We start from the raw sequence: 26667 nt of genomic DNA, 5'->3' as shown, positions 1-26667 counted from the left end.
TCATTTATTCAGGAGCGTTCTATAACAGACAAAGGCTTTTCCTCCAGGGGGATTCAGGCTCATATGACTGTGAGATACACAACGCTCTTACTATGAAAACTAGAAATATATAATACAGCCTGACGGTTTTATGACTGTGAAAGTCCAGTGGTGGTAGGCAATGGTTTAAACCTGCAGTGTGTAGAATTTTGGGTTTTATTTCCTAGCAGATTTTGTAGAAAGTAATTATAATATCCATACGTACATTTAATTTAGTGCATAATAGCTGAAAACATTTTTTTTAATTATTTTTTTCCCCTTAGAAAGGGTCTCATATATGTCCATATTTCTGCATATCTTGGACCAAGGCCTAGTGCCGCCATCTTCAAAGTGTCATAGTTGGAATGTCATCAGGTGCATTGTTTAAAATTTAGAATTGTTCTTGTCCTTGAAGGCCACTGTAGCTTCTGTTATTATTCGAAAGGCTTGGGGTAACCCAGGGAGTGTTGCATTCTAGAACTTTCTAGAACTTACTTGATGATGTCATATTACACACTGCACTTTTAAAGAAGGTAAAGCTCCTAAGAAGCTACAATGTGGTACAAGCTCACTGCGACCTCACAATACAGTATGTAAGGATGTAGCAGTGACCTTTTGACCTTTTTAAGCATACTCAATCTGACCACAAGAACTGGGACATCCTATATCTGTTTTCCTCCATACTAAATAGCGTATGAGTATGGGTATTGGAATGCTGGTATAATTGAAAATGAGGCACATGTCAATCAAATCTTTAACTGTAACGCCCACACAGTCCTTTGAAAAAAGTTTTGTTCTGTAATATTTATGAACACTTAATTGTTTGATAGTTTTGTGTTAATTATGTTTTGTTCTACAGGCCGGGAGTGCTGAAGGACCCTCAGATCATGTCTGGGTTTTGGCTGGTCATCTTCTACATCGTTTGCCTCATACTGGCCAGACAGGTGTGTGTGTGTGTGTGTGTGTGTGTGTGTGTGTGTGTGTGTGTGTGTGTGTGTGTGTGTGTGTGTGTGTGTGTGTGTGTGTGTGTGTGTGTGTGTGTGTCTGTCTGTCTGTCTGTCTGTCTGTCTGTCTGTCTGTCTGTCTGTCTGTCTGTCTGTCTGTCTGTCTGTCTGTCTGTCCGACTGTCTGTCTGTCACATCTGTCTGTCTATCTGTGTACATCTTGTTTTTGTCTTAAAACATAATAAACTTATATTCAAGGTTGATCACAAATATTTCTTACCATTTTATTTATTCCTGTGTGTCTGTGTGTCTGTCTGTCTGTCTGTCTGTGTGTCTGTGTGTCTGTCTGTCTGTCTGTCTGTGTGTGTGTGTGTGTGTGTCTGTCTGTGTGTGTGTGTGTGTGTGCCTGTGTGTGTGTGTGTACATATCTAAGGTTCACAAACAAACATGTCTCACCGTTTATTTTTTCTCCTCTCAGGACGAGCTGAGTTGCCGGGTAGATTTCCTGCTGCAGCAATGTTTCCAGACGGAACGCGAGGAGATGGAAACCATGGAGAACGTCAACAAGCTGCTGCTTCAGAATGTCCTGCCGCTACACGTCGCGTGCTTCTTCATGGGAAAAACCATTCGCAACCAGGTAGAAAAAAGAAAAACAAACATGGCGGAGATATTACATAACATTACATTTTATTTATCTCCGCAACATTTTATATGGCGGAGATGTACAGTAGATATTCATTAAAAGTAGCTACGAGGAACTTTTAAATATTTCTTTAAAAGTCTCAAAAAATTGCCGCAGAATGGTGCACTGTGTAATTTCAGAGGAGGGGGATTTGTTTACATTCACAGAGCCTGCAGTTAGTTCACAAAACATATTTTCTCTACATGTCATTCTATTGAATAATTCTATCATCTTGAATAAAAACTAAATTATTTAGAGGAACCTGGAACTAAATGTTAAGACTAGAATATGTTTGTAAACCAAACTGTGGGCCCTGCTGCTGTAAACAACAACAGTGAAACAGTAACTTTTCAGGAAGCTTTCTAACTTCAAACAGTGTTCCAGGGATCACATTTTCCTGTGAGGAAAGTTTGTTTATTCAGTCATGAGAATATACCTTAAAAAATGTTCACTTCAGGGGCGCCCTTAGCTCAGTTGGTAGGGCGTCCCCCCCATGGGCCTCGGCCAGCAGCGGACCCGGGTTCGATTCCAGCCCGCAGTCATTCTCTGCATGTCACTCCCCTCTCTGCCCCATTTCAACTCTGTCTCTACACTATCAATAAAGCATAAAAATGCCAAAAAATATCTTAAAAAAAAAAAAAAAAAATCACTTCTGACTAGAACGTTAACTAGAATGTGTTTGTAAACCAAGCTGTGGGCCCTGCTGCTGTAAACAACAACAGTGAAACAGCACCTCTAACCTTTTACACTCTGTTTCAGGACCTGTACAGTCAGTCGTACGAGTGTGTGTGCGTGATGTTCGCCTCCGTGCCGCAGTTCAAAGAGTTCTACAGCGAGAGCAGCGCCAACCGGGACGGCCTGGAGTGTCTGCGCTTCCTCAACGAGATCATATCAGACTTTGATGAGGTATGAGGAAATTAGATAGTATTATACTATTATGGACTACGTATATCATATATCGTTTCCAACACGTTAACCTAGTTTTGGACAGTTCCTTTTGCTTTATTTTTCATTGTCTGTTCACCTTTTTGAAAATGTAGTTATTTAAATTTTTTTCCATTTAATTTCAAATTAATTTCTTCCTTATTTCGAACAAAACAATTTTAAAAATAACATTCAAAAAAGCCCCATACAAATGCACATAACACAAAACAACAATAAGTATAAAGTGTCCTTAACAATATTTATAAAATACATTTATCATTTTCTTTTTTCTTTACTTGTTTTGAATGAATACATTTCCAATTCCAATACTATCTTATATATCAGTGTCTCAGCTTCACCAGGTTGTATCAATTTCTCTGTGTCACCAACTAAACTGTGATTTTCTGTCTCCTTTACCTTGTGTCTCTGTCTTCTAGCTTCTCTCTAAACCCAAATTCTGTTCCGTGGAGAAGATAAAGACCATCGGCAGCACGTACATGGCTGCTGTCGGTCTGACCCAAACACCTCAAGGGGACGAGCAAAAGGTTTGATTAATTAATAGTTCCGGAAATCACATTGTTTTTATGTATTTTCTTTTAAAATAATTTACAAGGCAAGGCAAGGGCAGGTTTATTTCTATGGCACAATTCAGACACAAGGCAATTAAAGTTCAAACGTTTAGTGTCTCTCGTTTGACTATTTATAGGCATATGTTTGAGTAGAATTAACATTTTGGATTCCTTCTACAAACTACTGACAACATTTCTTCCAAATTCCCAGCATTTCCTTTAAGTAATATAGAGATAAAGATTCAAGAAAAATCCAGACTGGTCTCTTCATTTTTTTCCAGAGCTTTATATGTACTTATTTTTTTTTCATGTTTTATTGTTCTTATCCCTTGTCATTTCATTTGTTGTATGTTCAATTGAAAAGGTGTATTTTAATTTATCTTTATTAAGAAACTTTAAAATGTGGAAGTTGTTCATTATAAATGGGAGAATAATCTTGGGGAAAAAAATATTTAAAAAATTCAACCATTTAACCTGATCTCTGGCGCCCCCTGCAGAAGGTTGAGATGTCCTACAGTCACGTGCGCACCATGATGGAGTTTGCCATCGCGCTGATGGGGAAACTGGAGCTCATCAACACTCACTCCTTCAACAGCTTCAAACTCAGGATCGGTGAGTCCGTTCTACATGACTACTAGCTTCCCAAATCTTAAAGGCCTACTTCACCGGTTGGAATATGAAGGTGTATTGAACTCGGAGATCCTATTTAGTATAAATGTGCAAAGAAAATTTAAATCGGATCATCTTAGCCTGAGAAAAGGCAGAAAGAGTGTTTTATGGTCTCACTGTCAAACCCTACAGTTTCCTTCTTGTGACATCACAGTAAGGGTTAGGATTAACAGGACAGCTGGGCCAAGGGAAGACTAAGGGAAGACTGAGGGAAGAAAAACCTCATTCATTATATTACAATTGTTATTTTATAATGATAGAACGCTGGTTCCGTATGGGTGAAGTATTCCTTTAATACGCCTTTTGTAAGTTAAGAACTACTTTCCATGTCTGTTGGTTCACTTATTTTGAACACCTGTTTCAAACAAATCCTATCAGTTTTATTTGTATAGCCCAATATCACAAATAGACATTGGGGGGTTTTACATTCCATACAGTACCCTCTGCCTTTAGACACTTCTACATAACGACTAGCTTGTTTCTTTAGTCCCCAAATCTTAATCCGCCTTTTGTAATGTAAAAACGACTTTCCATGTCCGTTGGTTCACTTTTTTTTAACACCTGTTTACTTATTTAAAAGGTGCTATGAGGAACTTTGAAATATTTCTGAAACAGTCAAATTTTTCCTATGATGATCATAAATTGTACACATTGTACACGTAACAGCAAACGAGACCATCAGTGCAAAGAATGCTATTTTTATATAGTTTTTCTTAATGCCTTTGTCATGGGTATACGCTCACCCAGGAACTACAGCTGGTGTAGTAAAAACACTACTGCTTTTGTCCAAATGGGCTTGCTAGAATGAACACAAACTGAAAGTTCCTCGGAGCACGTTTTAAGAAGGATACATTTAAGTGAAGTACATTTTCTCTCTGTGTTGTTGACTTGTAGGCATAAACCACGGTCCGGTGATCGCTGGAGTGATCGGAGCTCATAAGCCGCAGTACGATATCTGGGGAAACTCTGTCAACGTGGCGAGCAGGATGGACAGCACGGGCGTATTGGACAAGATACAGGTCAGGGAATGTTTATTATTTATTATATTATTATTTATTTAAAGAGTACAGGTGACTTGTGGTTAAACATCCTGCCTACATCCTGTCTCAATGAGAAACACAATGCACTTAAAGGTGCACTATGCAGTTTCAGAGGAGGGGGATTTGTTTACATCCGTAGAGCCTGCAGTTGGTTTACTAAACATATTTTCTCTACATGTAATACTTAGTATTGAATAACTATCATCATAAATCAAGACAAAATTATTTTGAGGAACCAAACGTGAGACTAGAATATGTTTATAAACCAAACTGTGGGCCCTGCTGCTGTAAAACAACAACAGCGAAACAGTAACTCTTAAGGTTGCTTTATAACTTCAAACAGTGTTCCTGGGGGTCACCTCTCTGACACACCCAAAAGGTACGTAGTGCACCTAAAAAGAGATATTAATTAAGCAAGACTTTTTTTTTTAAAGATATTTTTTGGGCATTTTTATGCTTTATTGGCAGTGCAGAGAGACAGAGGTGAAATGGGGCAGAGAGGGGAGTGACATGCAGAGAACGGCCGCGGGTGGGAATCGAACCCGGGTCTGCTGCTGGGCCCGGCCCGGGAGGGGGACGCCTTACCAACTGAGCTAAAGGCGCCCCCAAGCAAGACTCTCTTTACGCTTTTGAAATCACTGCTTCTAACTGATCGCACTGGTTGAAAATATTTTCATTTAATATATTTACCTACTCTAGACGTGACAACATATTTTGTCTGTCTGTATTTCTCTACTGCTTGTAGGTAACCGAGGAGACGGCTCAGATGGCGGAGAGCGTTGGATACAGCGTCACTCTGCGAGGAATAGTTCATGTCAAAGGGAAAGGAGATCTCACCACGTACTTCATCAACACGGACCATTCCTCTCCTCAGTTCTGACCCACGCATGCTGTCACACACAGATGCAAAATGTTAGCCTGGCACCGCCCGCCTACCTGCTTCCACTCAATTTTCATTTCCCTTCAGTAGTCAGTCTCATGGACCTATAAAGAAAGTCTGGGTCGGCGGTGTATTTGCGGGTTTTCTCCAGCAGATTTGTTTTACCGGTCCAATCAGCGAACAGAGGGAGTGGCTGAGAACAATGACGTTGAGGTCGTGCGCCAGGATCAGTAGTCAGAAGCCGGCGCATTACGTCACAACAAGCACATGTCATGCGATTGGTTGGCAGATCCAGAGTGGCACTGGGCAGATCTAATAGTTTTAAACTTCAACAGACACCCGCCTGCCTTCAAGTGAGTTAACGTTTGTCAATTGAGCGATTCCAGACCTTCTGTACAAATGAAATGAAGAACGATGGTCTGGACTCTGGTAGGACCAGGCTAGGAAAATGTGTGTTTGTTAGTGTTTGTTTGAATGGACAATGGTGCAACAGATGTGTCTAAATGATGAACTGTTGCAATTTAACTGACACTACATGACTCACTCTTGGTTGCCTAAACAACCAAAACACAAACAAGCATTTGAAAATACTACTATATGTTTACGCCTGGCTGGAAGCATCACAAACGTCTACACTGACTTGATGTAGCAACACAGGGCATCTCCTGTCCTACGGATGAGACACTAAATAACATCCTTTTTTTATATTATTTTTTGGGCATTTTTCCTTCATTAGACAGATTGGAGAGACAGAGTTGAAATGGGGCAGAGAGGAGAGGAAATGCAGAGAACTGACCCAGGTGGAATTCGAACCAGGGTCTGCTGTGTGGCCTTGGCCCGGGATGGGGGGAGGGGGGGACGCCACACCCACTGAGCTACGGGCGGCCCATAAATAACATCCTTACCGGTTAAATGAAGACGACAATTGGCACTAAAAGCAGAGATCTTTCAACTTATGGACTATATCATGGAAAGCCACGTTGCTGATTGCCTACTATATTGTATGTATAGGTGGGGCAAGTTCCCATCCCACACTTCTTACTGTATTCATCTGAAAACTTGCAGTATAATTATGCTGTTTTTATATTATTTTTTTATTATATATTTATTGGAAGAAAAAAAATAATGTGTCAATGTTAGATGTACCAAAGATAACTGTTGTTTTATGAAGGATATTGTACAAGTATCAATATTGTATGAGGTTATTTACAATATTTTTTACTCAATTGTGGTTTCATAAAAGTTACCAAACAGCATTTACTCGGTTTAGTTTGGTAGAGAGAGCATTATGAGTCATTAAATGTTATTAAAAGTAAAATGTGGCAGAAAATGTGTGCACTTGAAACACTATGAAACAGTCTATGGTTGATAACTGTCAGTCTTTTCCAACCGCCCCTGAGTGACAAGATAAATCTGTGAGTATCCACGGCAACGGAGAGAAGAAAAAACACAGAATTTTGTCCTGTATATTTTGTTGTTGTTTTTGTTTCTATAATCTATGTCTTTTATTTTGAAATCCTGTACTGTTTAACCTCTGACGTCTGATGAAAAAGATTTAAAATGAAACAATTTAAGAAGTTCTCACACCCTATACACTTGTACAAATGTAGAAGTAGACAATGACTTGTTGAATGCGGCTGTGGCAAAGCAGGTAGGGCGGTCGTCCACTGGGTTACAGGGTCAGTGGTTCGATTCCCCGCCTCCCCGCCACATGTCCAAGTGTCCCTCGACAAAGAGACACTGAACCCCAAATTGCTCCCGATTGTTGGCTTGCACCCTGCGTGGTAGCTGCTGCTATCGGTGTATGAATGTGTGTGTGAATGTGTACAAAACAATGTATAGCGCTTTGGGTCTGTGAAAAAAAACAGGGAAAAGCGCTATATAAGTGAAGGCCATTTACCATTCACTGTATCACAGACCAGAAAGGAAATTATCTAGGCCTACTACTGTTTTCTTTTCATAGCTCACCGCTGGAGTCGGTGAGATTAACTGCCGCCATGTAGATATAAATTACAGTTGATGCTGTAATTGAAAAGTCATATAATGCACATTTGTCTTTGCACTTTCTAATATGCTGTATGTATTTTTTTTTTTGTGGAGTTCTGCATTAGCAACCCACTGTTGATAATAGCACAACGTATGTATCCGTTTTTTCTAGTATATAGAATATAGCCTATATATCCATGAGGGATGAAGTGAATTTTTGAATGTAAACATAAAGAGTTTGTTATATAGGGAAATATTTTTCTATTCTATTTATGAACTAATAAAAACTATAAAAGCACTGATGTGTGTTTGTGTGTGTGCATTCATATTACTTTCCCCATCAAGAAGAACTGTGGAATTTCCCTCTGATTTTCGGTAACGCCCACACCCTTCTCTGATTGGCTAAGACGACACACCGCTCGTTTGCTATTGGCTCCCGCTGGTGCCAGTCACTGCTTCCTGCTTCACTGTGTTGTTGAAGCGTAGCTCCTTTAAATATGAGGGGAAATGTTGACGGTCGGAGTAAATGAAGTTGGTGAGTGTTTTATAAACGCCTACATGTCTCAGTAAATTGAACTACGTAGTTTGTTGAGCCGAAAAGTACAGCAAAAAATGCGGCACGTGCTTTATTTTTTTCACAAATGGAATTTAGAATGAAGAAAGTTTAAACGCGAACGTTACTCCCTCAACCGTCGTTACCTGTCGTCTCCGTCACTTGAGGTGGACTGGACGGGGGGGGGGAACTTAAAACTTACTTCCACCCTCTTATCGTTTGCTTTGTGAGTAATTTTATTCCTTAATTTTACAGAGAAATTAAGAAGTTAGTTTCCGTGGTAACCAGCTACACGTAAAGATGTCAGGGGGCTATGAGCAGAACCGGAAGCGCCGCCCCCCCAAAATGTTTTTGATGTCGACCGACCTGAAGGTCCAAGATCAACTGGACGGAACCATTCGCCTGCAGCGGGGGTTCATCTGCCTGGAGCAAGACTCGGGCAAGATCCCAGACGATGTTATTTGGGTTAAGGTAGGGCAGGCTTTTATATTAACCACACACACAACACACACACACACACACACACACACACACACACACACACACACACACACACACACACACACACACACACACACACACACACACACTCACTCAATCACTTAAATTAAATATAAATCAGAGGTATTTATCAGTTCTTATTAATGAGCTGCTATTTTAATAATCAGATATTAGTTTCAGTATTTTTCAAGCATAGGCCTACATGTCAAATTGATTAGTGCTATTTTATCAGGATCATCAGGATTTGCTGCTTTTCTTTCTCTTTTATGACAATACACTGAATATTTTGGGGGTTTGGACAGTTGGTATGACAAACTTTAGTTTAGATATGTTACCTTGGCTTAAGATTAAAATTGGAGTTTTCTTTACTGTGCAGACAATTCATCGGGATGATTTTGGTTCATTTATACAGAAAACTAATCATAACTTCAACTCACTCCAACTAAAATATTGAAAAAATGATTGATGGTATATAGTTAAAGGTGCAGTGTGTAATATGACATCATCAAGAAAGTTCTACAAAGTTCTAGAATGCAACGCTCCCTGGGTAACCCCAACCCTTTAGAATAATGACAGAAGCTACAGTGGCCTTCAAGGACAAGAACAATTCTAAATTTTAAACAATGCACCTGATGACATTCCAACTATGACACTTTCAAGATGGCGGCACTAGGCCTTGGTCCAAAATATGCAGAAATATGGACATACAGTATATGAGACCCTTTCTAAGGGGAAAAAAAAATCAGCTATTATGCACTAAATTAAATGTTCTTATGGATATTATAATTACTTTCTACAAAATCTGCTAGGAAATAAAACCTAAAATTCTACACACTGCAGGTTTAATTAATTTAGTTAATTAAAATAATTGGCAGTTTAACAACAATGATCTCACTGACTACTTTAGTTAGTCACAGACCCAATTAATTGTAATCCCTATTGACACTGTGTGTGTGTGTGTGTGTGTGTGTGTGTGTGTGTGTGTGTGTGTGTGTGTGTGTGTGTGTGTGTGTGTGTGTGTGTGTGTGTGTGTGTGTGTGTGTGTGTGTGTGTGTGTGTGTGTGTGTGTGTGTGTGTGTGTGTGTGTGTGTGTGTGTGTGTGTGTGTGTGTGTGTGTGTGTGTGTGTGTGTGTGTGTGTGTGTGCCCCCGTGTGCCCTCCTAATGTATTTCCTTTTCTCTGCCCTTCTTGCAGGTGTTAGACAATGGCCTCATGTTGAAACTAGAGCGGAAGTTGCTGTTTGAAATCCCGGCAGAATTTAACGGCCTGTTGGAGCCGGTGGCTGATCCGGAAGCTCGCCTACGACTTTTACGTAATACATTTATTGATTTTTTTTTAAAGATTATTTTTTGGTAATTTCAAGCATTATGAGACAGTACAGAGTTGAAATGGGGAGACAGACAGAGAGAGAGAGAGAGGGGGGATGACCTGCAGTAAAGGGCCACGGGTCGGACTTGAAATCGAGACCACTGCAACAAAGGCCGGAGCCAATATGGTACGCGCTCTATACACTACGCCACCGGAGCACCCCACATTTATAGTTTCATAGTTTATTTATTGTTTAAGTATTGTTACAGAGAGTACCAGTGGGAAGAGTAGTACATATTAAAGGTGCACTATGCAGTTTCAGAGGAGGGTGATTTGTTTACATTCACAGAGCCTGCAGTTAGTTAACAAAACATATTTTCTCTACATGTAATTTTTCATATTGAATTATTCTATCATCATAAATCAAATTATAGTGAGGCAAAATGTGGGACCAAACGTAAGACTAGAATATGTTTGTGAACCAAACTGTGGGGCCCTGCTGCTGTAAACAACAACAGTGAAACAGTAACTTTTCAGGAAGATTTCTAACTTCAAACAGTGTTCCAGGGATCACATTTTCCTAGCCTGGTGCTACCAGACCATCGTACTTCATTTCATTTGTACAGAAGGTCTGGCAGTGCTGTAATTGGCAAACGTTCACTCACTTGGAGGCGGGTGTCTGTTAAAGTTTAAAACTATTGGATCTGCCCAGTGCCACTCTGGATTAGCCAACCAATCGCATAACGTTTGGTCGTCACGTGTGTCATGAGCCGGCTTCTGGCAACTGAAACTGGAGCGCGACTTCGACGTCATCGTTCTCAGCCACTCGCTCGCTCTCTTCGCTGATTGGACACAGAAATTTGTTCGAGCAGAATCCCACTAATACGCCCCGTCACCAGACTGACTACTGAAGGGAAAATGAAATTTGGCCGGAAGTAGGTAGGCGGGCGCAGCCAGGCTAACATTTTCCTGTGAGGAAAGTTTGTTTATTCAGTTATGAGGATATACCTAAGACAATGATCACTTCTTCTCTGACACTCCCAAAGTTACATAGTGCATCTTTAATTTAGCATCAGTAGTTGGCTGGTGCAAAGCCTGTATCAAATGGATCAATATAGGAGCTGGAACAATACTGATCTAACGTTTTTTTTTTTTTTTTTAATTGTTCCATGTTATTTGTCTGATGTTTTATTTAAAGGTGCAGTGTGTAGAATTTTGGGTTTTATTTCCTAGCAGATTTTGTAGAAAGTAATTATAATATCCATAAGTACATTTAATTTAGTGCATAATAGCTGATTTTTTTTTTTTAATTATTTATTTTTCGTTTAGAAAGGGTCTCATATATGTCCATATTTCTGCATATCTTGGACCAAGGCCTAGTGCCGCCATCTTGAAAGTGTCATAGTTGGAATGTCATCAGGTGCATTGTTTAAAATTTAGAATTGTTCTTGTCCTTGAAGGCCACTGTAGCTTTTGTTATTATTCGAAAGGGTTGGGCGTTGCATTCTAGAACTTTGTAGAACTTTCTTGATGATGTCATATTACACACTGCACCTTTAATTCAAAGTACAAACTAAAAATCGTACATCATCAGAATAAACGTTTTGCTTTGAATAAAAAAATTATAATTAGTTTGAAAGAGGAACATTGGATCTCCATGACATTAAAAAGCGCTGAGGAGTCAGACAGAGGTCAAGTTTGCGTCTTTCTGAGCGGAAATGGGAAGTGGATAAAAAAAAATGTCATTGTCGAAGTTCACACTATACTTCACAGTAGACGGACCTTTCATTCAGAAACTGGCTTGTTTCTAAACACAGATGGATTACTAACCGCTTGTGCTTTTTATGACCTAAAAATGAAACCAAAAGTTACAGTATTAGTTATTCCGTCCTTTAGAAGTGAGGTTTTCATTTATTTATTTTTTCTTGGTGTTGTAACCTTTTTTTAAACACTTCAAAGAGATCAGAGAGTACAAAGTGGAAATGAGCAGAGAGAGAGAGAGAGAGAAAAAGACAGAGAGCGAGAGAGGGGGATGACATGCAATAAAGGTCCATGGGTCAGATTTGAACCCGCGACCTCTGCTACAACGACTGAGCAGTGAGGCTATGTGGTACACGCTCTACCCACTGCACCACAGAGCGCTCCTTCATTGTTTTTTTATTTATTTACATTATTATTATTATTTTTCCAGATAACCCCGGGAAGTTGCAGCAGTTGGTGAGCTTGCCGGCCAGCGCTCCGCTGTGGGTCCAGATCGGGCTGCAGGACGAGCTGGCGGAGGCCGAGCTGAGATTCATCGGGCCGCTGCCCGGAGGGAGCAGCAGCGCCGTGCTGTTTGGGGTCGAGCTCAAGGTAACGTCAAGGTCCAGGATAGAAGAGAAAAACTCTTTCACCTAATGACACTATTATGACATTTAATCTTCCTAAGATTAAAAACCTGTCTTTCCACAACAGCCAGTATCCAAATTACGTGCTCTGAAAAAAATCTGGTGTTAAAACACAGCCTAGACTCTGGAAACTGGTATGTAAACAAAGGGAGCCCACCGTACCTAGCAACATTCCTGTTAACAGAGCCTAGGCTGTGTATTCACACTGGATTGGTCAGTTATTTACCTGTTAAACCCCCTGGTTCTGTCTTTACCTCTCTCTGTCCCCTCTGTAGGGCGCAGCTGTCGGTAAAGGAAAGGGAAACGGTTCCTTCAAAGGCCACCGCCTGTTCAGCTGTCCTGAATCCTGCGCCCTGTTCCTGCCCGTCAGCCACATCAGACTCCGCTCCTGGACGCGCAGCAACGGCCCGGGACCCCGCGATCGAGACCCCCAACAGCGCATCAGCAGCGGCAATAATCACCCCGGCAACGGCCACCATAGCAACATCGAACGACCTAATCAACATCCTCAACAACAACAACAACAACAACAACAACAACAGCGTCATCACGGCCGTCACGTTAGTTTCCACCAGCATCGCCCTAGCAACGAACCGCATCGCCCTAGCAATGAACAGCACCGTCCTAGCAACGCTCCCCAGCAACCACAGCACATTTTGGGCATCCTACCTCGGACAGCGGAGTCGGCCCCCCTCACAGCTCATAACCAGGTGCAATACGTGTTATACTTCTTCCTACTTCTTACTTTTCAGGCAAATCATGTCGACTGAATTTATGTGATTTTCTTTTTGTGAAATAATTTGAACATCGTTTTTGTTTATTGTTTTTTTGTGCTTTTTTTATTTTGTTTTGTATTTTTTGATATGTTTAATTTTGTATTTGATGTGTATGAAATTAATTTAATCAATTAATTAATCAATCAGGTCAGACGGTCGACCTCTCCTCCACCGTTCCACGTGGGACAGCGCGTGTGTTTCCCCACAGACGAGGCAGTTCACGGGGGGGAGGTGAAGTACGTCGGGCTGCTGCCGGGACGGCCCTCCTCAGGGATGTACGTCGGAGTCCTGCTGGTTAGTACCAACGAGTTGGTTTGTGTGTGTTGTGATTCTGTGAATTGTATTGTCACAATGAAAACTGCGCTCCGATGACGTCGTAGTGGATAGAGCGCGTACCATATCGGCTCCGGCCTTCGTTGCAGTGGTCGCGGGTTCAAGTCCGACCCGTGGACCTTTACTACAGGACATCCCCCCTCTCTCTCTCTGTCTGTCTGTCTCCCCATTTCAACTCTGTACTGTCAAATAAAGCTTGAAAATGCCCAAAAAAGAAAAAAACTGTAGGACCCAACGAAGAAAAGCTTATGCTGCAGCTAATAGGGACCCAAATAAAACAAACAACCAAACAAACTTCAACAGATAAAACTACTGAATGATTTTATGAGGAGACTGATTCCATATTTACTTTTGTCATGTCTCTACTGTCAACTCTAATAATAGCATTGGCTGTGTTGCATAAAAACCTTGATCTAAAAAAGCCTTGAAGGGATAGCTCAGTGTTATTGAAATGGGGTTGTATGAGTTACTTATGCAAAGGTAGTTAGTCTGTAACTTTAGGGAGTTTGGAATGTCGTCTTCAATTTCACAACCAGTTTTCTTGATTCATGACTAACTACATACCTGCAAACTCGTCGCTTTTCGGCGAAAATCGCCGTTTAGAATCAAAATATATGACCCACGTGAATCGTATAGATCCGAAGAGTTTTTGTTTTTGGGAGGGGGGGGGGGGGGGGTAGCGGCAGCTGCCAGAGAAGTCAGCCAGCGCTTCCCAGACTGGACTGTGTGGGCGAGTTACCGTAGTGTGTGAGACAAGGGAATATCGTTATCTTGGCAATAAAACATCTTTGGTAGACGTCATGAGTATTGTCCAATCAGCGTTAAGATCGGGCACAAGCATCACTGCTGCCGCAGTGTGTTCAGACTTTAGAATTGGCTAAAAGTCTCAATCAAAGCCCTTTTGATAATAAAAAAATAGAGGCTTTGATTAAACACTGTCAATGCTTCAGAGGTTAATGTAACAGCCTACTGAAACAGAAACTAACGGAGGGACGCAGCTCACTATACACTCCCTTTATTTAGTCGCGCTGTCAGTTTGCCGACATGGCTCTCTGTTAGACTCGAGACATAGAAAAAGATCGCGGAAGCCGTTCCCGTAGACAAAGTTAACGGGCAGGATATCCCCGACTGATTTCATCCATCAAACCACAGAGTTTTTTTCTGAGCGGCGTCTCACTCGCTCACTGGGTCTCCCGGGTCCCGGTGATTTTCACCGTCACAGCGATCGACTCGCTGCTTTGCTGGGGCGGAGACTTTGTGTGAAGGTGATTTAACATCACGGTCGTAGACGAATGTTATAACTTTATGCTGCATAGTTTGCACTGCACTGTTGACCCACACAGGACTCTTAAGTGAAGCTGACAGTTTAATGAGCGCACATTGCAGAAATGAAGTGTCTGCAGTGCGCTCACAATCAGAGCCGACCGACAGGCCCCCCCAATTTTTTAATTTTTTAATTTTTTAGTTTGTGTGTTTGATATTAACATCATATTATTATATCATACAAAAAAAATAATACAATGTTTTGATCTAGATAGCCTAGTTAATAGCCCAATAATTTAATCAGTTCATCTGGGAGGTAATCCAAGTTTAACTGATCACGTCACGTTCACGTCCAGTGTGTATTGAGTTTATTTAAAAACATTTGGAAATGGGGCTCAGATGCCCATGCACTGTATAACCTATTTCAGCCTCATCTGTGGAAAAAAAGATAGCTGGACAACAGAGTTCTTCTGCTTCATTCCTCTCACTGCATTTAAATGTATTCATTATATTACAGAGAAATATGTCCCATAAAAGAAAAAGAGCACCCAGCCCAACCCAGAGGACCCTGCATAATATTTTATTTTAAATTAACATTTTAATGGAAAATCCAAGAAGCTTCTAATTCATCCGACCCAGTGTCTCCAAATTATTTGTTCACACAAAATTCCTCAGATTTAGCCTCTTAATTTCCCTCTCAAAGTGCACCAGATTCATGCATTTCACTTTAAAAAGTTTAAAAAAAATCTCCCGGGGGGGCATACCCCCGGACCCCCCTAGGAGGGTCAGGATCTCAGCTGGCTATTATTTTCACCCAGCTGGACATTGGAGGCAATAGTGGAGAACTCTGGTTGTGTGAATGATATTTAACAATAGCCAATCGTTTGGACAGCGAAAAACACCCGACCCCCCTAGAAGGGACGGGTGTTTGTCACCTTTTTCACCTCCTATGAGTTTGCAGGTCTGTAACTATGCATAAAACTGTTCAGAATCATTTATTATCATATTATTATAATGTCTTCCTAATAAGGGCACTCATGTGTTTGTTTTGATAGTTTTCTTTTAAATCTGTTCTCTGTGTGTTATATGTGGCAGGACGCTCCTGTTGGAAACTGGGACGGGAGTTATAAGGGAGAGAAGCTCTGCCACATTCCTTCACCCAACTATGGAATCCTCCTGCCTGTCACCAAGGTTTCCCCAGGTAAACAACACAACAAGGCCTCACACACTCAGTAATATGTTAAGAATTAGTCGACGTTGTTCTACAGAGCCTAGATAAGATAAGGCCTCTGTAAAAAAAAATATGTATTTTTTTTGTCATGTTATACATTTAAATTTATTCAAATTTTTTATTTAATGATATAAGTTTTGAATAGTTTTAATTGTTTGTGTCGGGGTTGTTTTATCTATCTAGACAGACGGTCGACCTCTCCTCCACCGTTCCACATGGGACAGCGCGTGTGTTTCCCCACAGACGAGGCAGTTCACGGGGGGGAGGTGAAGTACGTCGGGCTGCTGCCGGGACGGGCCTCCTCAGGGATGTACGTCGGAGTCCTGCTGGTTAGTACCAACGAGTTGGTTTGTGTTGAGTGATTCTGTGAATTGTATTGTCACAATGAAAACTGCGCTCCGATGACGTCGTAGTGGAGAGAGCTCGTACCATATCGGCTCCGGCCTTCGTTGCAGTGGTCGCGGGTTCAAGTCCGACCCGTGGACCTTTACTACAGGTCATCCCCCCCCCCCCTCTCTCTCTCTCTGTCTCCCAATTTCAACTCTGTACTATCTAATAAAGCTTAAAAATGCCCAAAAAGAAAAAAACTCTTGGAGTTGAAGAAAAGCTTCTAGCTTATGTTGATGTTAATGGGGATATAAATAAAACAAACAACCAAACAAACGTCAACAGATAAAACCACTGTATGATTTTATGAGGAGATTGATTCCATATTTACTTTTTTGCCATGTCTCACTGTCCACTCTAATAATAGCATTGGCTGTGTTGCATAAAAACCTTGATCTAAAAAAGCCTTGGAGGGATAGCTCAGTGTTATTGAAATGGGGTTGTATGAGTTACTTATGCAAAGGTAGTTTGTCTGTAACTTTAGGGAGTTTGGAATGTCGTCTTCAATTTCACAACCAGTTTTGTTTTCTAGATTCATGACTAACTATGCATATAACTGTTCAGAATCATTTATTATCATATTATTATAATGTTTTCCTAATAAGGGCAGTCACATGTGTTTGTTTTGATAGTTTTCTTTTAAATCTGTTCTCTGTGTGTTATATGTGCAGGACGCTCCGGTTGGAAACTGGGACGGGAGTTATAAGGGAGAGAAGCTCTGCCACATTCCTTCACCCAACTATGGAACCCTCCTGCCAGTCACCAAGGTTTCCCCAGGTAAACAACACAACAAGGCCTCACACACTCAGTAATATGTAAAGAATTAGTTGACGTTGCTCTACAAAGCCTATATAAGATAAGATACGGAAAAAACAAACAAGTTATTATACATTTACACAGTTTTATTTATTCCAATTTTTTTTTTAATTATATAAGTTTTGAATGGTTTTAATTGTTTGTGTCAGGGTTGTTTTATCTATCTATCTATCTTTCTATCTATCTATCTATCTATCTATCTATCTATCTATCTATCTATCTATCTATCTATCTATCTATCTATCTATCTATCTATCTATCTATCTATCTATCTATCTATCTATCCAAAATTATAATAATTTGTACACCTGAGGAACATCTAACACTTATTTCCATTTCTTTGTCCTCTTTAGAGCCAAAACAACGGCACAACCATTTCCAATATCCCAACCCCGCCCTGAAGCCCCTACCGCCCCCCGTCTCTAAACCGGGCCCTATATCACCCCTCCCTACTTCCCCTAAAGTCGCCCTGTTGCCCCCAAACAGACCTGTTCTCAGACCTCCTCCGTTACCCCCTCCCAAACCTGCCTCCAAACACATACAGCTGCCTCCTGTCCCACCTCCAAAACCCAACAGGTACGTACGTGTGTGTGTGTGTGTCTGTCTGTCTGTCTATCTGTCTGTCTGTCTGTCTGTCTGTCTGTCTGTCTGTCTGTCTGTCTGTCTGTCTGTCTGTCTGTCTGTCTGTCTGTCTGTCTGTCTGTCTGTGTGTGTTGTGGGAATATTGTTTATGTTTGTGTCTCTTGCTTGTTCTCAAAAGTAAAAAAAATTGAATAATAATAATAATAACAAAAAAAAACCACAGTCCCACGTCATTGGTCGAAGTCGCCGAACCGCTACAGCACGGCAACGGTAACCACAGCCCGCCTTCGCCACTAAGGTTACCTGGCAACGACCATGAGGATTCGGTGTTTGATGGGGAGGAGGGAGTGGACGGGGTGGAGGGCGATCTGGAGGTGGGCTCCATGGTGGAAGTGAACGACCCGCCACTGTTTGGGGTCATTCGCTGGATCGGACGCATCAGTGGGATATCAGAGCCAGTGGCGGGAATTGAACTGGTAAGGGGAACATATAAAAAAAAATGGTGATACTGTTTGATGTATGTATTATTGAAATGTTGGCCAAAGGGTAAACTGGTTACTGAAATCCTGACATTGGTTCCCGTTAATTGTTCCCAAAATCGTTTCATACAGAGAAAATTGCAAGACAAGCGCTGTAAGCCACTTAATCAAGGTTTGTTTACGGGGCGCTTGTGGTGTAGTGGTTAGAGCGTCGCGGGAAACTGCAACAACAAAAAAATCTTAAAAATATAAAACTGGGGGGCGCCCTTAGCTCAGTTGGTAGGGCGTTCCCCCCATGGGCCTCGGCCAGCAGCGGACCCGGGTTCGATTCCAGCTCGCGGTCGTTCTCTGCATGTCACTCCCCTCTCTGCCCCATTTCAACTCTGTCTCTACACTATCAATAAAGCATAAAAATGCCAAAAAATATCTTAAAAAAAATATATAGGCTATATATAAAACTGGTTAGTATGTACAACTGTCTAATATTTTTACTTTGTATCAATCAAACACTTTGCTTTGTGTTTGTCAGGACCAGGAGCTGTCTGCAGGCACAGACGGCAGTTACCTCGGGGAACGACACTTCCGTTGCTCGGCCAACAAGGGACTGTTTGTCAAGCTACGCAACTGTAGACGAGACTCTCGCTTTCCCGCTCCAGAGACGCCTGTCAATCAAGTGGAGCGATGCAACTCCATAGGTAGGAAAGTGTGTGTGTGTGGGTGTGGGTGTGGGTGTGGTCACCTGTATTTATGTAAAGTTTGGATTGTGCTTAAAGTAGCTATGAGGAACTTTAAAATATTTCTGAAACAGTCTAATTTTTCCTCTGATGATCATAAATAACATGTAACAACAAACGAGACCATCAGTGCAAAGATTGATATTTTTCTTAATGCCTTTGTCATGGGTATACGCTCACCCAGGAACAACAGCTGGCGTAGTAAAAACACTACCGCTTTTGTCCAAAGGGGGTGTTAACAAGAATGAACCCAAACTGAAAGCTCCTCATAGCCACTTTACTGAGGCAGCTATAGCAACAGTGTTATGATGTAATCCATGGGGCGCTCCGGTGGTGTAGTGGATAGAGCGCGTACCATATCGGCTCCGGCCTTCGTTGCAGTGGTCGCGGGTTCAAGTCTGACCCGTGGACCTTTGCTACATGTCACCCACCCCCTCCCCTCTCCCTGTCTCCTTATTTCAACTCTGTACTATCAAATAAAGCTTGAAAATGCCCCCAAAAAAATAAAAAAACAAAATGATGTATTCCGTGCGCCCCTCCAGCCTTTGCGGAGTGGGGCAGTGAGCGTGTGGAGGAACACACTCCTCCCGTGGACGAGGACGAGGCCAGAGATCTGTACGAGGGCTGGAAGAGAGGCATCCAGGGACACCTCAACTCCTGCTACCTGGACGCCACGCTCTTCAGGTAACATACAAGGCTGCTTAAAGGCGCAGTGTGTAACTTTGGGTGTGTCAGAGAAGAAGTGAACATTTTTCTAAGGTTTATTCTCATAACTGAATAAACAAACTTTACTCACAGGGAAATGTGATCCCTGTGAACACTGTTTGAAGTTAGAAAAGCTTCCTGAAAAGTTACTGTTTCACTGTTGTTGTTTACAGCAGCAGGGCCCCACAGTTTGGTTTACAAACACATTCTAGTCTTACGTTTGGTTCCAAGTTCCTCAAAATAATTTTGTTTTGACCTGTGATGATAGAATTATTAGTCAAAGAAAGTAGAACACTCTACGAAGTAAAAACATGTAGATCTTCTCGACTGGATAAAAATCAAAAAAATCCATTTATACTACATCGGTCCTCCCGATGCAAAAGTACAAGTACGGTCATTTATTGTATTCGCTCTCTCTGTCCCCTGTCTGTGTGTGTGCAGTCTGTTCTCCTGCTGCAGCTCAGCGGACTGGGTTTTGCTTTGGCCCTCGGAGCCGGAGACGGACTCCAGTCAGGCTCAGGACCTGCTGCGCTGTGAGATAGTCAACCCCCTACGAAGGTGAGGAAATGTGGCTCAAGAAAAGTGCTGGTAATTTATTTATTTAATAATTCATTAGTTTGTGTTTGGACTTGACGTATATAGCGCTTTAAAGCCGATTTTCTCAGCCCCAAAGCGCTTTAGATTTCTTACCACATTCACCCATTCATACACACACTCATTCACTCAAAGGCAGTTTCGAGTTAGTTCCAGCTATGTGACTTTATACTTCTACTCCACTTCATTTTCGGAGGAAAATACTGTGCTCTTGACTACAGTTTTTGTATTTTTCCTCTCAGGTATGGATATGTGTGTGCCAGCAAGACCATGGCCTTGAGACGACTGTTGGAGGCTGCGAATAGGAACACAGGTTTCACCAACCAAGAGAAAGGTGTGTGTGTGTGTGTGTGTGTGTGTGTGTGTGTGTGTGTGTGTGTGTGTGTGTGTGTGTGTGTGTGTGTGTGTGTGTGTGTGTGTGTGTGTGTGTGTGTGTGTGTGTGTGTGTGTGTGTGTGTGTGTGTGTGTGTGTGTGTGTGTGTGTGTGTGTGTGTGTGTGTGTGTGTGTGTGTGTGTGTGTGTGTGTGTGTGTGTGTGTGTTCAGACTTAGGAATGTTGTTGTTGTTCTCTCGTCAGATCCTGAAGAGTTCCTCAACAAGCTTTTCCAGCTCCTCAAAGTCGAGCCGCTCCTCAAGATCAGGTAACATCGCTGCCACTAGTCTCTCACAAACACACACTGATCCATTATCATTCAGGCCAGTTGTTATTTTTGGAAATAATGGAGGTTGAAAAAGGCGCTTACATTTGCTGCAGGAAAATCAAAGCAATTAATAAAACATCTAAAAATGGTCAAACTGTTGACGAGAGATCGCAATTAGAACTCAAGCGGGTTGAGATCCACTTAAAAATACCAAATATAAGACAAATTTACTTCAAAGAAATACCACCCTATTCATCATCAACTTTTATTATGAGACTCAAGGTCCATTTAAAAGACATGCAATACAAAAAATAGTGTGTACTAGTAATAGTATTAAGTATTAACTAGTAGTAATAGTATAGTATAGTATAGTATATGTAATAGTATATACTTATTAATAAGAATAAAAAACATGTCTAACCCATCTAAAAGTGATCTTTTTCTCTCTTGTCTTTTTCAGGTCAATGTCTCACCAGCCTCAGCAGTGCCACCTGTACCAGCTGTTTCCTCCCACTCTCCCCCCCTCTCCCTCCTCCCCCTCCCCCCTCTCTCCCGGCGACTCGCCCATACCAACCGTCTCCATACCAACCAGTCGAATGAGGGTCGCGAGCGTCCAAACGTTACTCGAGTCTTCCTTCCTGCACTCCGGACTCAAGTTTGTCGAGGTAAAACACAAACGAGGTCAAAGATGAAAGTTTCCATTATTATATTTTATGTATTTGTGTGTATCTTTATTTTACTTTGCATGTTGTTTGTTGCTGTTTTTTTTTTGTCGTCATAGGTTGTATGTGTTAAGTGTACCTCCTGTCTGTATTAATAGATAAGTGTAATCGAAATTCATAATTCTAAATCAAATTCAAATGGGCTATATTGGCATGAAAGTAAAAAGGCCCAATATTTAATGTTTGAGCGACTGTGGCTCAGGTGGTAGAGCGGGTCGGCCAATGATCGAAGGGTTGGCGGTTCGATTCCCGCCGTGTCACTTGTGTCATGGTTGTTGTGTCTTCGGGCAAGACACTTCCAATCCAAAATGTCGGATTAAAGCTCACCGTATTGTGAAGACGCCATTAACTCTCATATGGTGTGTGTTGTTCCCCCCACCAGGCGCCCTCCTGCCTCTTGCTGCTCATGCCTCGGTTTGGAAAAGACTTCAAGATGTTTGACGCCATCTTGCCTTCGCTCAGCCTCGACATCACAGACCTGCTGGACGACAGTAAGGAGAAGCTCCGGAGACGCATTCAAATCAGTTCTATTTATTTTTATTTGTATATTTGATTTATTTTTATTTGATTTATTTGTATTTGTACATTTATTTGCATTCCACAGTCTGGCAGCGTTTCACTTAGTCGCTGTTTTGTTTCTGTACTTTAAAAGTGGAGTCAGTGATTCTGGAGAACGCTTGTTGTCAAAATCACTTTTTGTCAATATCTTCTACCTGTCCGTACTGTGTGTGTGTGCGCTGTAAACAATGCAGGTCTCATACACAGCCTAGGCTCTGTAAACTGTTACGTTTAAAAAAGTGACTTTGACAACAAGGGTTCTCCAGAATTGTACACTTATAATTTAGTTTTTTTTCACTCATAGAATATAGTATACTCCTATGTATAGGTTTTTTATTGTACTGAACCCAGTGTAAAGTGTGTTTTTGTCTCTCTTTGTCTGTCCAGCCCTGAGGCAGTGCAGCATCTGTCAGGCCATCGCTGAGTGGGAATGTCTCCAGTGTTATGACGACCCAGACATCACGCCCGGCCATCTGAAACAATACTGTCACACCTGCAACACACAGGTAGACGCTTCATAGTTTGGACTTCATCTGAGAAAACCAAAAATTAATGTTTACAATAGAGACTACATATCTTGTTTATGGCGTCAACCGGCAGCTAGGCAAGTTATAATATATGTATAAGTCTGATTACTGATCAATAGAAGACATGTAAAAAAAAGTGACCACATTTTTAAGGAAAATGCAAGTGTGGCACCATTTTAAAAGGGAAATAAACAGGCCTTCCTACAGTATAAGCTTTATTTCCAAGAATCATTGTTACAACAAATAAAAATACTCGCCCAAACACACATTTTCTTACTTTTTTTGTGCAAAGTTTATCTATCTAAAATCTGGTTTCATTCTTGTCTGTGTTCGATCATCAGGTCCACAGTCACAGGAAGCGCTCGTCTCACGGCCCGCTGAAGGTGGCTGTCCCTGGGGCGGGCGGGGAGCCGTGGACCGGCCCTCTGCACTCCACCCGCCAGAGAATGTCTCTGTTCGCCGTGACCTGCATCGAAACAAGCCACTACGTCAGCTTCGTCAAGCACGGACCACAACCCACTGACTGGCTGTTCTTTGATAGCATGGCTGACCGCGAAGGTAAACAATATTTTTTTACTACGGAAAAGGGGTAGGATTAAATAAGTGTATACTTCTTCCTGCTCCTTTTCAGGCATATCTCAGTAATACAGATAATTTGTTTTCTTTTTTTCTTTTCTTTTTGTGAAAACATAATTTTTGTTTATTGTATTTCCATGCTTTTCATTTTGTTTTGTATGTTTGATATGTCTGAAATAAATTGAATCAAATCAAATCAAAAAAAATATGCAATGCTCGATAGATCTCTGTCTCTCTCTCTCTGTGTCTCTATCTCTCTCTCTCTCTCACTCATAAACTGAGCTGTTATGTTTCATTTAAATGATTGTGTATTTTTCATTACTGGCTGTTCTTTGACAGCATAGCCGACCGTGAAGGTGAGGGGTCTATAAGCAAGCCAGCCAAAGGATTTTTGGTTACATACAGCAACAACACACAACAAAACACACGTTGTCAATTTAAAGAAGCACCTTCTCCCTGACTTTACACTAGTATGCTGTAATATCATTTTCAATCATATAATTTAAACAGTTTTTTCTTTTTTTCTTATGCACCTTTCCTCTTACTCCCCTGTTTATGAATTCCATCAGTTACTTGTCCATAAATGTATTTACTTTCTGTTCTCTCATTCTTTTCTACATCATGCAAACTGAACCAAAAACTAAACAGTGCTGCCATGTTTCTCTCTGTGCGCGAAAGTTCTAGTAGACACTGCTGGGATAGAACACACTCAACTAGAGATAAAAGGGATTATCTATGTGTGTAGAGCCAATTATCCGACTCTACATTAGCCGTCGTACGCGTGTTTGTGGTGCCAGTAATAAATGTCCGATACAAACTTATCGCTTTGAGTGCTGTGACTCGTTTATTGATTGTTATGGTGCTCACCAATAACACATATTCCTGTTGATTCATTCATGTAGGTACAGTTCCTTTCCATTAGATCTATGCAGTTCAAACACATATCACTGACATATCACGCCACGCTCACGGTACAAAATTGTTTGCTTCCCAATTACACACACCTGGCCGTGCCCGGTGATTACCTTTATGCTTTCTGTTGAGCCCAAAGCTCCACCAGTGGTCAACACACAGAATTACACGTCACCAAATAAAACAAACAATAAAGCAGCATAATGGCTCCAACAATGTGCTTATCATTATCTTATGTGCTCTTCCCCACAGGCGGTGAAAATGGCTTCAACATCCCCCATGTGAAGGCGTGTCCCGAGGTGGGTCGTTACCTCGGCCTATCAGAGGAGGAGCTGAGGCGGGTCGATGCTTCGTCCTTACGGGAGTCAGCACGCCGCCTCCTGTGTGACTCCTACATGTGTCTCTACCACAGCCCTGAACTCAGCCTGTACAAGTAGACACAACTCAGGCAAAGATGTTATTGGTCAGATCGAAAACCATGCAGCCAGGTCCAAAATACAAAACCGTTTACCGTCATAGTCAAATTTATATATTTTTTTAGTTAAAGGAATACTTCACCCATACGGAACCAGCGTTCTATCATTATAAAATCACTATTATAATATAATGAATTGGGTTTTTCGTCCCTCAGTCTTCCCTAAGTCTTCCCTTGGCCTAGCTGTCTTGTTAATCCTGACCCTTACTGTGATGTCACAAGAAGGTAAATGTAGGGTTAGACAGTGAGACCATAAAACACTCTTTCTGCCTTTTCTCAGGCTAGGATGATCCGATTTAATTATTTTTTGCACATTTATACTAAATAGGATCTCCGAGTTCAATACACCTTCATATTCCAACCGGTGAAGTAGGTCTTTAATATATTATTATATATTTTGGTGTTTTTCTTTTTTTATAAATTTTTTTTTAGACGGTTTGGAGAGACAGAGATTAAGTGGGTCAGAGAGGGGAATGACATGCAGAGAACGACCACGGGCCGGATTCTAACCCGTGGTCTGCTGTGAAGAGGACTGAGCCTCTATGGGGCGGGCGCTCTAACCACTAAACCACAAGCGCCCCCCAAACATTGTTATATCTCTAGAATTAATTAATGTATGTTTTCCTCTGATGCAGCTATCGTATCGTAGCTTGAAATAGCAATGAAATGGGAACAACATAATCGCACTCCAGATGCGTTTTTTTGAACCAAACGTGAACTGCAGTTTGGACTCGTATCGAGGCCTTATCTAAGAACCAATCGGCTAGAGTTTGTGTTCATTCTTGCACCCATTTTGGACAAAAGCGTCAGTGTTTTTACTACGCCAGCTGTAGTTCCTGGGTGAGCGTATAGTATACCCATGACAAAGGCATTAGGAAAAACTATATAAAAATAGCATTCTTTGCACTGATGGTCTCGTTTGCTATTACATGTAATTCATGATCATCAGAGGAAAAATTTGATTTCGGAAATATTTAAAAGGTCCTCGTAGCACCTTTTAACATGAGAGTAACAGTATAACCAACGTCGTCTAATGAGCCTAATAAACAAAGTAGTTTATTGTTTGTTAAAGGAGCTTTGTACCGTCTTGTCTTGTTGTGCAATTGTTCTGATGGATGGCAGTATCGGGCATTACACCTGAGTTTACCTGAGTTTACCTGAGTTTACCTGTGCCTTACTTGTGCCTGAATTATGCTCACACACTGTACAGAGCCGCTGTGCCTGTAACCTATAACGCATGTACACTTTACAATTAAATTTGCACTGCTTTATTTACATGTCAGTTAGCTTTTGTGTATATTTGAAATCATTGCCTTCAACTGACTGTAAAGAATGCACACAGATGTTTACACTGTTTGAATCGCTAGCGGGTTTGTTTAATATAACACAGCTAATAAATGCCTTGATACTCTTCTAAATGTTCGTATTGGTGTGTTTCTATTGAAAAGTGTGGAGGGACATAATTGTTTATCCAAACAGCCCTCAATTATAATTTAAAGGTGCAGTGTGTAATATGACATCATCAAGAAAGTTCTACAAAGTTCTAGAATGCAACGCTACCTGGGTAACACCAACCCTTTCGAATAATAACAGAAGCTACAGTGGCCTTCAAGGACAAGAACAATTCTAAATGTTAAACAATGCACCTGATGACATTCCAACTATGACACTTTCAAGATGGCGGCACTAGGCCTTGGTCCAAAATATGCAGAAATATGGACATATATGAGACCCTTTCTAAGTGAAAAAATAATTAAAAAAAAAAGAATTCAGCTATTATACACTAAATTAAATGTACTTATGGATATTATAATTACTTTCTACAAAATCTGCTAGGAAATAAAACCCAAAATTCTACACACTGCAGGTTTAAGTTAAGTTACTTCATTGGTCAATT

At 41.2% G+C, this 26667-nt stretch overlaps 2 protein-coding genes across 4 annotated transcripts in view; both read left to right on the top strand.

Moving 5' to 3' along the window:
- Positions 1-7917, top strand: part of LOC307268871 (adenylate cyclase type 2) — a 35210-nt gene extending 27293 nt beyond the window's left edge. Inside the window, exons 20-26 of the mRNA XM_080051655.1 lie at positions 878-962; positions 1441-1599; positions 2404-2550; positions 3006-3113; positions 3635-3749; positions 4701-4825; positions 5592-7917. Of these exons, the coding sequence (XP_079907781.1) occupies positions 878-962; positions 1441-1599; positions 2404-2550; positions 3006-3113; positions 3635-3749; positions 4701-4825; positions 5592-5726 (874 nt within the window). The 3' untranslated portion in view covers positions 5727-7917. The remainder of the gene's footprint in view (positions 1-877; positions 963-1440; positions 1600-2403; positions 2551-3005; positions 3114-3634; positions 3750-4700; positions 4826-5591) is intronic.
- Positions 7918-8214: 297 nt separating this feature from the next.
- Positions 8215-26176, top strand: cyld3 (cylindromatosis (turban tumor syndrome) 3). 3 transcript variants are annotated; one of them, XM_080052191.1, is made up of 21 exons: positions 8215-8247; positions 8521-8736; positions 9960-10077; positions 12265-12425; positions 12736-13170; positions 13384-13530; positions 15928-16033; positions 16247-16392; positions 17122-17227; positions 17620-17842; positions 18072-18324; positions 18857-19022; positions 19604-19745; positions 20208-20324; positions 20603-20694; positions 20937-21000; positions 21461-21665; positions 22105-22213; positions 22668-22786; positions 23149-23365; positions 24548-26176. In XM_080052191.1, exons 2-21 carry the CDS (start codon positions 8566-8568, stop codon positions 24730-24732), a joined length of 3282 nt encoding a protein of 1093 aa, XP_079908317.1. In that variant the 5' UTR covers positions 8215-8247; positions 8521-8565; the 3' UTR covers positions 24733-26176. The 3 variants fall into 3 exon arrangements, with proteins under 3 accessions (XP_079908317.1, XP_079908319.1, XP_079908318.1); XM_080052192.1 differs by lacking the exon at positions 8215-8247 and adding an exon at positions 8308-8432; XM_080052193.1 differs by lacking the exons at positions 16247-16392; positions 17122-17227.
- Positions 26177-26667: the final 491 nt, after the last annotated feature.

The sequence above is a fragment of the Ammodytes marinus genome (genome assembly GCF_949987685.1).
Source record: "Ammodytes marinus genome assembly, chromosome: 23".
NCBI lineage: Eukaryota > Metazoa > Chordata > Actinopteri > Uranoscopiformes > Ammodytidae > Ammodytes > Ammodytes marinus.
The sequence above is the reverse complement of the archived record's forward strand: the minus strand, read 5'-3'. Positions and strand labels throughout refer to the sequence as shown.